The 11573-nt window shown below is 42.0% G+C and overlaps 1 protein-coding gene across 1 annotated transcript; it reads left to right on the forward strand.

Annotated features, from left to right (window-relative positions):
* The first annotated feature begins 577 nt into the window (after positions 1-577).
* On the forward strand, positions 578-10571 carry SLC35E3 (solute carrier family 35 member E3). The gene is made up of 5 exons (XM_044982056.1): positions 578-1082; positions 1896-2006; positions 5162-5320; positions 7447-7529; positions 8050-10571. Exons 1-5 carry the CDS (start codon positions 681-683, stop codon positions 8234-8236), a joined length of 942 nt encoding a protein of 313 aa, XP_044837991.1. The 5' UTR covers positions 578-680; the 3' UTR covers positions 8237-10571.
* Positions 10572-11573: the final 1002 nt, after the last annotated feature.

Consider the following 11573-nt stretch of genomic DNA (forward strand, 5'->3'; position numbering starts at 1 on the left):
TCTTTGATGATGTGCTGGAGAGGTTTTAGTTGGGGTTCTGTGTGTATATACATCTTCCTGCTGTATTTGCCACTGCATGCATACGATGAAGTGGGTTTTAGCCCACACAAGCTTATGCCCAAATAAATTTGTCAGTCTCTAAGGTGTCCTGTTCTTTTTGCTGATACAGCCTAACACGGCTGCTACTCTGAAACCTTTTGGGTCATGAAGTCTGGCCTCTGTAGTAGCAGACAACACTATGGTGTGGTCCTGTTCGTTAACCGAGCAAATTAATTGGGGGCAAAAGCACGACTGGGCGGCTGCTTCGGGCCCTCGGTCCTCTGCGGGCCAGAAACCTCATTCCCAGCCGAGTAAATTCCTCCGGGGCCAGTTCCTAGCGAGCCCTGCCTAGGCCGGCTCGAGATCCCCGCTTCGCTGGCTCATCCCCCTGCAGGGGGGAGCGGCCTGCTCGCGGCCGGCCCGGGCGGATTGGCCCGGCCCTGCCCTGCCCGCCCCCTGGCTTCGCAAGCGGAAGCTCCCCCGCCCCGCCCCGCGTGTGGCGTCGTGGTGGTGGGCGGGGCGAGGCGGCGGCCCCAGCGCGCCCGGGTGCGCTGGCTGCGGGCGGGCGGCCGGGCTCCCTGCTCCGTACTCGTCGGCCGGGCAGCCGGCCCCGCTGAGCGCGGAGGCGGCTGCCGGGCGCCATGGGGCCGGGGCCGGGGCCGGGGCCGGGGCCGGGGTGGCTGGCGGCCGGGCTGCTGGTGAACCTGGCCGCCTCCATCTGCATCGTGTTCCTGAACAAGTGGCTTTACGTGCGGCTCGGCTTCCCCAACCTGAGCCTCACGCTGGTGCACTTCGCCGCCACCTGGCTCGGCCTCGGCCTGTGCCAGGCGCTGCGCGTCTTCGCCCCCAAGAGCCTGCGGCCCCGCCAGGTGCTGCCCCTGGCGCTCAGCTTCTGCGGCTTCGTGGTGTTCACCAACCTGTCCCTGCAGAGCAACACCATCGGCACCTACCAGCTGGCCAAGGCCATGACCACGCCGGCCATCGTGGCCATCCAGAGCCTCTTCTACGGCAAGAGCTTCCCCCTGCGCATCAAACTGACCCTGGTGAGCGCCGGGCGCCCCCGCTTTCAGCCTGGCCGCCTTGGCCGCTGGGGGGAGGGGGGGAGGAGCGGGGAGCCCCCGGAGGGGGGTGGCCCCGGCCGGGAGAGGCAGCAGCTTCCTGTGACTTTCCTCTCTCCCGCTTGCCAAAGGGTTATTTCCCCCTTTCCAGGCACGTTAACCCCTGTTCCTTTGGCGCTCACCGACTTAGTAAATCTGAGTCACCAGGATTTCGATGGGTCTGTGGCTCCTTGGGCAGAAGCGGTGGGTTAATGGACATGTACCTCTCGTGTGCTGGTGACAGGGGTCGAGGTGCTGTTGCTTGTGTGGACTGCGGGGAAACCTCTGAAATAGCCAGTAATGAGCAAAACCTCACCACGATCACCAAATGCTGCCACCCCATCTCTAGCTACTAGGGGCCTCAATGGAATTTTAACTCTTGTGGGTCAGTGTTATGGCCTTCACGTTATTTTTTTTTCATACCATCAAGGGATTGTAACAGTGTTATATGGGGCTTCTGTCCTGTTTACTAGCACAGCATGAGAGAAAGTGCAAGTCAATCTTTTGTAAAATTCTCTAAAGATGAAACGTGCTAATTGTTATTACTTCCAAATACAATTTGTGTATAGCTCATGTCATGTCTTAATCACGGAATATAACTTTACAATCTCTAGTTATAAAGCTTGAGATAAACTCTGGATAAAAGGGTGAGGTTGTGTGTGCAGAACTTTCCAAAGCATTGGGGGAGAACAAGTTTTGATCCATTGAGTTCCATCTGCAGCAAATGTAAATAATAGCCAACATTTTCTTTCCTTACAGATTCCCATAACTGTAGGTGTATTCCTAAATTCCTATTATGACGTGAAGTTTAACTTCCTTGGAATGGTGTTTGCTACCCTTGGTGTTCTAGTTACATCCCTTTATCAAGTGGTTAGTAATTTGTTCTTCTCTATGTGCATGTTTCATAACAAAAATAACTTTTTGACACCTTGTTTCAAATTTCAGAAAGTAATAGAGGCAGGCTAAGTGGTCTGGAAATAGTATGCCTTAGGTTAGTAGTAGAGAAGAGATTTCTGGTACTATATAGCTCTTTAGCAGAAAAGGGCATAACAAGATACTGTGGTTGGAAGCTGAAGCTAGGCTAATTCAGACTAGAATTTTAAGGCACACATTTGTAACTGTGAGTGTAATAACCATTGGCACAACTTACTTAGTAACGTGGTAGAGTCTCTGTCCCTTGAAGTCTTTAAATCAAAACTGGATAGCATTCTAAAAGATACACCATCACTTAAACAGAAGTTATGGGCTTGAGGCAGGACTCACTAGGTGAGGTTCTATTGACTGTCACGCTAGATGACGATGATGGGCTTTTTTGGCCTTAAAAATCTATGAAAAGAGAGGGAGAAACAGGCAAAGTTACTGTGATGGTGCAACATTACATGTATAGCAGAACTGCTAGTTGGCCTGTGGGTGAAATTCCATCCTGTGCTTTTTTAGAAAGCCCTTAAATAGAATTTAGTGTAATTATAGTTATATTTTAATTTAGAACAGAGATTATTTCAGTATACTAAATTGTCTCTTTTATATAATGCTGCATTACTGACAGTAAATGCTTTTTATTAAATGTTAGCATTATTATAGTTAAGTGCAATAAAATATTAAATTAATGCCTTCAAAATAATTTGTCTAAGGGTTTTCATTTAACATTCATTTTACTAATCATAGATGTGATGATAACAGTAGTTGTATTAAATTATACATGCTGAAAATCTCAGTTATAATCAATATCAAAATGAAGTTTAGTATATGTATAATTAAAGGAAGGAAAACCCTGGAATTATAAAAATGTTAGTCATGCTTGTTAGCATATATATCGTAATGTCAACTGAGGTGGGGGCATACGGAAAGTAACAGCAGTTAGGAGTAGATTTTATTTAAACATACTTTAAAGCAGGCCTGCACAACTCCTAAAGCAGCAAGGGCCATGTTTCTCCAAAGAAAACAGCGGAGGGCTGAAACCCAAGGCCCCCTCCCCCCCCCCCATCGCCACCCGCCCTGCGGAAACAAACCCTCCTTCCACAGCGCTGCCCCGCCGAAACAGCGGCATTGAACCTTGGTAATATGTTATAGCGGGCCCCTAAGGTAGTATAATTAAGGTAAAAGAGAAAGGTCTTTTTGCTAGAAGTAGAATAAGATCTTCCCCCCACTTTGTAATCAATTGCCCTGTTGAATGAATGAGGTGTGAACTTGAAGAGGGGCTGGGAGCCAGACCAAGGACAATTAAACTTGTCAAGTGGGCTGACTAGAGAAGAGCAGAACTGATGGCCTCGGGGGTTAGAAGCAAGCACCTTCCTTTGGTAACTCCCTCTTTGCAGCACTGGGACAACCCCTACCCCAGAGAAAAGCAGCAAAAAGGACCAATTTTTATGAGAGACAAGATCAGTAGAACAGGTCATCCACCGACTCCACGCTCTCCTCCTGACCCCCCCCAGTATAAAATCACCCTGCCACTGCCCACCCACTCACCTCCTCAGCCCCCCCTTCCCTGCCACCTCACCTGCCCCCTCACCACTGCCCACCCGCTCGCCTCCTCAGCCCCCCACCCCCGCCGCTGGCTCACCTGCCCCCCTTGACACTGCCCGCCAGCTCGCCTACTCACCCCCCCCCACCCTCCCTGCCACCGCCAGCTCACCTGCCTGTCCACCGCCGGCTTGCCTGCTCCCCCCACCGTCAGCTCACCTGCCTGCCCGCCGCTGGCCTCTTACCTTCTGCTGCTGTCCCTGCCCCCTGCTGCTGGCTCACCCTCACTCCCCAGCCTGCCACTGGCCTCTTCATCAGCCCGCCCACCGGCCGGCCGGCCAGCCATTGGCTTGCCCCCACCCTGCCGCTTGCCTACTCACCCCCCGCGGGCCGCACAGTGAGCCCACGCGGACCACATGCCGCCCGGGGGCCCTATGTTGTGCAGGCCTGCTTTAAAGTACTACTAGAATTTATTTTTTGTGACTGTCTGTCATAAGAATATTCTACAGAACTGTTGCATATTAAGGTATATTATATACTTTTCAGTGGTTCTCAACCAGGAAGACGCAAAGGTCTTCCAGGGGTACATCAACTCATTTAGATATTTGTCTAGTTTTACAACAGACTACATAAAAAACACTGGCAAAGTCAGTACAAACTAAAATTTCATACAGTGACTTTATACTGCTCTATATACTATACACTGAAATGTAAGTATAATATTTACATTCCAATTGATTTATTTTATAATTGTATGATAAAAATGAGCAAGTAAGCATTTTTTTTCAGTAACAGTGTGCTGAGACACTTTGGTTTTTTTATGCTTGATTTTGTAAGCAAGTAGTTTTTAAGTAAGGTGTGGTACCAAAGACAAATCAGATTCCTACAAGAGGTACAGTAATCTGCAAAGGTTGAGAGCCACTGGTTTAAAGAGCTGCCTAAAATATGCAGTTCAGTTGTTGCATGCCGTTACCACAAATGTGTGGTAAAGCATGCAAGTTAACTTGATACAGTCAGCTATGGCTTTAATAATCGTGCTCAGGCATCCCATAATAGTAGAAAGTTGAAAAGATCGGTAGTTTCTGTAATACTGCTTGCCCTTATGGGAGAAGGTACTGAACCCTTACTAAGCTAGATTCAGAATTGGTGCGAGAATGAAAGGAGCCAGCTTTTTCCAGCCCCACCCCCATTTATCTGTCCTTTCTCAAGTGGCAGACCCTCTCATAGAGTATGGGAGGAGACAAAGAATAGAGAGAAGATGAAAGGAGGAAGATTCAAGCATTAGCCATCAGACACTGTAATGAAAAAGCTCTTTCAGACAATTCTCTTCCTTCCTCATATGCCTGCACCCAGTGGCTTACCACTGTCTACTCAAAAAAAGACTAACACACATTCATCTGGTTAAAATATTTGGTGTTCAGTAAATGGAAGTGGAAAACACAACAGTCATCCTATTTATTATGTAGTGCCGGCCATATGAGAGTCTCTCCTTATTAGTAACCAAGTTCCTTTTATATGAGGACTTGATTTTTCTCATGTTTAACAACTTTATCTCTTGATTTTAGTGGGTAGGAGCCAAGCAGCATGAGTTGCAGGTTAACTCTATGCAGTTGCTGTACTATCAGGCACCAATGTCCTCTGCCATGTTGTTGTGTATCGTACCCTTCTTTGAGCCAGTATTTGGAGAAGGGGGGATATTTGGACCCTGGACACTTTCTGCTGTGGTAAGATTTTATATTTTATTTTTTTAATTTAACACCAGTGGCATTATCACTTAATATAACAGCTTCACATAGAGTCATTGACAGTGAATGTGAGAGGGGCTGTGAGGAAAGAGAATCAGTCCCTGCTCCATTTAATTGTTTAAGCCCCACTGTCTGAGAGAGGAGTATCTCTGTTAACAGGTTTGTCTGTGGCCTGGTCTATGCTTAGGTCAAAATAGCTACAGCAGTCGGGGGGTGAAAATCCACACCTCTAAGAGCTGTAACTACACCATCCTAAGCCCAACATAAATGTAGCTAGATTGATGGGTGACGGTTTCCCTCAACCTAGCTGTCAGGGAGGTGGAGTGACAGAAAAAACCCTTTTGAAGTCTGCATCTGTGCTTTCAAGTTATGTCACTATAGTCTGTGTAGTGTAGAAGTGGCCTTGGAGTGTTCTTTCCTTAGTCTTATTTCTGGTTAGAGGGCATTTTAGTAACAGGAAAAAAGTAGACATTGGCTCCCTCTAAAGTTCAGGAATAAGCAACTTTTTAAACTGTTTATTTAGGAAGCTTTAGTTGCCATGTAAATATTAGAAACACAACAATCATTACAACAGTGAGCTTTTGTTTAGAGTATAGTGTGCATATATAGTAATATAGTCATCAGATTTCTCTCTTACAGGGTGTTACTTTCATAATGAGCATCATTACATCATCCTTTCCATGTCATTTCTAGTGATTTTATTAAATTCAGTAAAATCTCTGATTACACATTTAACAAACCAGACATATATCTATCAAATGTTAATATTAAAGAAAAAAATGGACAGTTGTTCTGATTATTTGCAGGTGAATGCACTTTGTCTGAGTACTGAGTAAATGGTAACCAAATATCTAAGTGTCTACTTGTTCTTTGTGTGTTTTGCTGGGTACATAATTGGTGTGTTAATATTTCCATGACCGCCTCCCATACTTTGTGAACCATTCCTCTAGAGTTGGGCCATTTTTCTTTTCCCAACGAGAGGCAGATTAATTCTTCATTTCCTTTTGTGTGACCATTTCTGACAGGAAGCCCCAGCAGGATTAACAAAGAATCATTTAGTAATAAATATCCACCGGTGTTACTAGATACCTAATATTTTAAACAGAGTGACAGATAACCCCCCAGATGAGCCACCAACTGTGAGTTCATATATAAATCAAATAATAAAGCACTCCTCTAGAGTATCTAAAATAGATTAACAATTAATAAGTCAAAAGCCAAAAGATTCGAATTGACAAAGAAATTAACCTTTCTATTCCCCCCCCCCACACACACACACATACACACACACATACATACAGACTTTACAAAATCCAGAAGTTTGTCCTAGTTTTTTAAAGTAAAATTATGTAAATGACCCTGGAGCCAGCAGTCTCTCTCCACTGTGGGAACGATACAAATGCTTTCACTGCTCCCTGACTTCACTTCTGGCGGAGGAGAGCTGGTAGTGGTTACTTTCTGCAGTCAGTAGCTGCTTTGTATTGGGAGGGCTCTAATCTCCTTCTTCATCCTCATCTTCTTGATGTCCCTCAACAGGATCAGGGCTCAAATATATATTCATTACATACTGTTGTCTAAGGTGGAAGGTACCTTTTAGTTTAGAAAGTGCCAGTTACTCAGTTAGTGATATGTCAGGCAATGATAGATGCAAGATCTCTCTCTAGTGGTACTGAAATCAGTGACTGGAATAATGAATAGTCACAACAAATGGGACAGATATCTTGTAATTATTTCTGTAATCTTAACTAAATTTTGCATCTAAAAGCTGTGATCTCTTAAATATGGTTATGGAACATCATTTTTGTGAGCGAGCCTTTGAGTATCTGGGGCCATTTCTCAGACATAGCAAGTAAAGAGAAAGAAGATGCGTATTTTGTAGCACAATTCACATTTTGAGACCGTGTTCTGAGCTACTTAAATCGTAAGTGTCTTTGTTAAATTAGAACTCATGTTTGCCTTTTTTTGTTCTGTTTGCTCTCTTCTCTTGTGTGATATCTTACTGATTTGCATTTGACAGTAAAGAAACCTGATTAAACAATTTGGGGTGTAACTAGAGATGATTAGAAATATATGTTAGATTACTGACTGTGTCCATTAATCCACAGTTAATGGTGCTGCTGTCTGGTATAATAGCCTTTATGGTAAACTTGTCCATTTACTGGATCATTGGAAACACATCACCTGTCACGTATCCTTTTTATTATTGGTCACTCCCATTGTTTTCAGATGAATGGCAGTATTCAGTCAAGTATATTTCACAATGAAGAAAGCCCACTGGACAAATAGGCTGTTATTTACCTGCTTTATTGTGAATGTTAAAACTGGAAAAGCACAATCCAGTTTCTCAGTGTTCTTTCTCACAGTATGTATAGACAGTTCTGGTTAATTTAGTAGTAAGAACTTTGTGTCCATATTAACAGTATTAAAACATTTACACACGTTTTGATGACTATATAGTAAATGCGTAAAGTGATTCCTGTTTGTATATCAAATATCAGTTAATTTGTAAAGCATTTTGTGCGAAAGGTGTTACATAAATGCAAGTTGTTAATTATAATTGCACAGATAAAATTGAAAAGTTGTGTGAATAGAAATTGATGTGAACAACCGTAGTCCATTTTGGGGATAGATATATGAACGCATAAGAGATTCACTGTTTGTTTTTAATATTTTGACTATTTGTTATGATCCTTAACAGAGATGTGTAGATATAATATGTTTGGACACTTCAAGTTCAGCGTCACTCTGTTGGGAGGGTACCTGTTGTTTAAAGATCCACTGTCACTTAATCAGGTCCTTGGGATTTTGTGTACTTTGTTAGGCATTTTAGCTTATACCCATTTCAAACTTAGTGAGCAGGAAGGGAGTAAGAGTAAACTGGTTCAGCGTCCATAAATCAAGATCTTCTGGAGATGATAAACCTTCAAACGGAAAGAAAATCTATATTAAATATGCACTGATTGTAGAACGGGCAAAATAGCTGAAATAAAATTTGTATTAATATTACCACCAGGATCATCATGCTGAAACAAAATAAAATGAATCATTACATAAAATATATTTTCCATCTTAGTCCAGCCTATAGTTAAATAGTAACATTTAAAAAAAAAATCAACTGGTGTAAGTCAAATTAGAATGAAAATTCTATAGAAGTGATTATGACTTTCATACTGAAATCAAATGAGCTTATCTTGGTTAATGTTACAGTAAATGCTGAAGGAATTAATTTTGTCCTTTGTGATATCATGCCAGTGTTACTATTGTAAAGAATCTTGTTCGAGACACTTATATGCAGATATTCTGGTACATGACAGCACATGCTTCCTGTTTGTCTGGTAGATGAAAAGGCAAATTGCTTTTTTGTTGGTTTGTTTTTTTAAAAAAGCTGTCAAACATCATTCTGATTCCGACATGCTTGCTTGCGAGTTTGGTAACTACCTGAATAACTTTCAGTAGAAGGGATCAGATAAAATTATTAGTGGAGTGGAGACTCAGGCAACTGATCTAACTAGTTATCAATTTGAACTAAAACTGAATGTCCCAAAGTTTGGGAAAGTTGGAAACCAGCTCTGAACTTTGCAGCTCAAGTTCATCTGTAGATCTGCCAAGAAATTTAGTAAGTCACTAGTGTTTTGGAAAATGTTCTGTTTCTGCTTCATGATTTTCTAGTGTTAAAAACGGACTTTCACAAGACTTTTTGAACCTTTGTGGGCTTAATAAACCTACATAGTTGTTTTAATTGCCAAATGAAAATGGTTTCGCAAGTAAGAACACAAACACCCAACTGTTTGGGGCAGCAGATAAACTATGCCAAGACTCTGTCCAAAGACATCTTTAAGTTTAAAAAAAAAACAACAAAAAAACTAAGTAGGTAGGATGTGGGAGTTGAACCTCCTGTTGTTTTAATCCATTCCCTAATGTGCACGTGCACTTCCCTCTCATCCTCTGCCCTATAGCTCTCTCAAAAGGGCAAGGTGCATCCTATATTCACAGGTTCCACTGTTGTTACTGTTCGTATAGGGAAAAGCCAGTGGGTTGCTGAGAAATTTAATCTCTTTCATGCCGCCCATAATATGCTGGAAAGACAATCTCTTCAGGGGAATCTGCAGCAGATGATGACCTTGGGACGGGCACAGGTTCTGCTGTAGATTGGAGGTGCTTTGAAGATTACCTTAGGCCAGAGCTGTGCAGTTTTTTGGCCATTTGGAAAGACAGTTTTGAGGGCCATGTTGTAGAAAATGGAAAGTTATGTCAATTTTCCTGCTTTCGGTAAATGTGGTAGAAACATACATTTGCCAGATTGGCAAGTGATTAGAATTTATTTGCATTACTTCACTGGCATTTTGTTGTTTTTATCTTCATTTACTTATAGTCGCTTTAAAGAGGAAAATCATGTGAACAGAAACGTGTATAGGTTTTACAGCCACCAACATAAATGGTTAGGTAGTTAATTCTTAGCTTTTTTTACAGATTAAATGATTAGAAACCTTATGTTTATGTGCAAGAAGCAATCTCAATCAAATTATTTTTACCATGAGGCCTGTTTTCAGGCTTGTATATTGTTCAGTTTTCGGAGTTTGATTTTTAAAAAGAATTTCTCTTGTGTAGCTTAAATTTACATCAGATTACTCTGTATTGTTTCAGTATTCCAAACAGCTGACTTCTTTACCACTGGTATCTGAGGCATTGTACAGGTGCAAGAAAAAATTCTTTTGTATACATTTTTATAAATCTATAATTTGTTAGAATTTAAAGACAAATACAGACTGCTGAGAAATATGTGCAGAACAGTGCAGTCTTTAGGTGCATATTCTTGAGTACATGCACTGGAAAAACATTTTGCATTGATTTGTGCTGTGCACAAGCTCTTCTAAAATGTAAATAGACCATGAGGACGTTCTTAGGGTTAGAAATAAGATGCCTGAAAAGCCTGTGTGATGACAAAATCTGAGATGGGATTGATGCATATAACGAGAAAAGAACTGAATAAAAATGTATGATGCAAATGATTTTCACCACAGCATCTGATCTTCAAAATGGCAAAAGTAAATTAAGAAAGTAATTCAAAAGCATTGGTGACTGAAAAGGATACATTATAAATATAGTCTGTTGCTGGAAAATGTACAAGTCCTGTAGGACACTGAAGTGACTGGATTTTTTTCATATATTTAACAGTTCTACTTTGGGTTTTATCTAGTATGACTGATAAATAAAATAATTCTTGAACTTCTCTCTTGTCTTTCTTTGTTGAATGTTTTAAAATATTAAACAGGGAAGACTTGTGTAATCATGGGCTAAAGAGATTCCTTGATACATAGTTAGGGAGGACACTAAATTTAATTATGTGACCTGTACTGCACCTCTAGCTATTGTTACGTTTTGAGAAGAGGGGTCGCTGGATTTTTTTCTGATTGAATTGACTGCATTTTTAATGAAATGTCTGCGGCATCTACAATATAAGACAAACACCACTTGTGGTTTTATAAACTTAATATACATGCCTAAGGTGTCATAAGAACATAAGAACGGCCGTACCGGGTCAGACCAAAGGTCCATCTAGCCCAGTATCTGTCTACCGACAGTGGCCAATGCCAGGTGCCCCAGAGGGAGTGAACCTAACAGGCAATGATCAAGTGATCGCTCTCCTGCCATCCATCTCCATCCTCTGACGAACAGAGTCTAGGGACACCATTCTTACCCATCCTAGCTAATAGCCATTTATGGACTTAGCCACCATGAATTTATCCAGTCCCGTTTTAAACATTGTTATAGTCCTAGCCTTCACAACCTCCTCAGGTAAGGAGTTCCACAAGTTGACTGTGCGCTGCGTGAAGAAGAACTTCCTTTTCTTTGTTTTAAACCTGCTGCCTATTAATTTCATTTGGTGACCCCTAGTTCTTATATTATGGGAATAAGTAAATAACTTTTCCTTATCCACTTTCTCAACATCACTCATGATTTTATATACCTCTATCATATCCCCCCTTAGCCTTCTCTTTTCCAAGCTGAAGAGTCCTAGCCTCTTTAATCTTTCCTCGTATGGGACCCTCTCTAATCCCCTAATAATTTTAGTTGCCCTTTTCTGAACCTTTTCTAGTGCTAGAATATCTTTTTTGAGGTGAGGAGACTACATCTGTACACAGTATTCGAGATGTGGGCGTACCATGGATTTATATAAGGGCAATAATATATTATCAGTCTTATTCTCTATCCCCTTTTTAATGATTCCTAA

The sequence above is a fragment of the Mauremys mutica genome, chromosome 1 (assembly GCF_020497125.1).
Source record: "Mauremys mutica isolate MM-2020 ecotype Southern chromosome 1, ASM2049712v1, whole genome shotgun sequence".
NCBI classification, from domain to species: Eukaryota; Metazoa; Chordata; order Testudines; family Geoemydidae; genus Mauremys; species Mauremys mutica.

Bases quoted from the DNA above. Each gene is read 5' to 3' on its own strand.
- SLC35E3 (XM_044982056.1), top strand. From the start codon at position 681: ATGGGGCCGGGGCCGGGGCCGGGGCCGGGGCCGGGGTGGCTGGCGGCC. The intron at 1,083-1,895 runs GTGAGCGCCGGG...CTTTCCTTACAG, and splicing joins TGCGCATCAAACTGACCCTG to ATTCCCATAACTGTAGGTGT. The intron at 5,321-7,446 runs GTAAGATTTTAT...ATTAATCCACAG, and splicing joins CCTGGACACTTTCTGCTGTG to TTAATGGTGCTGCTGTCTGG.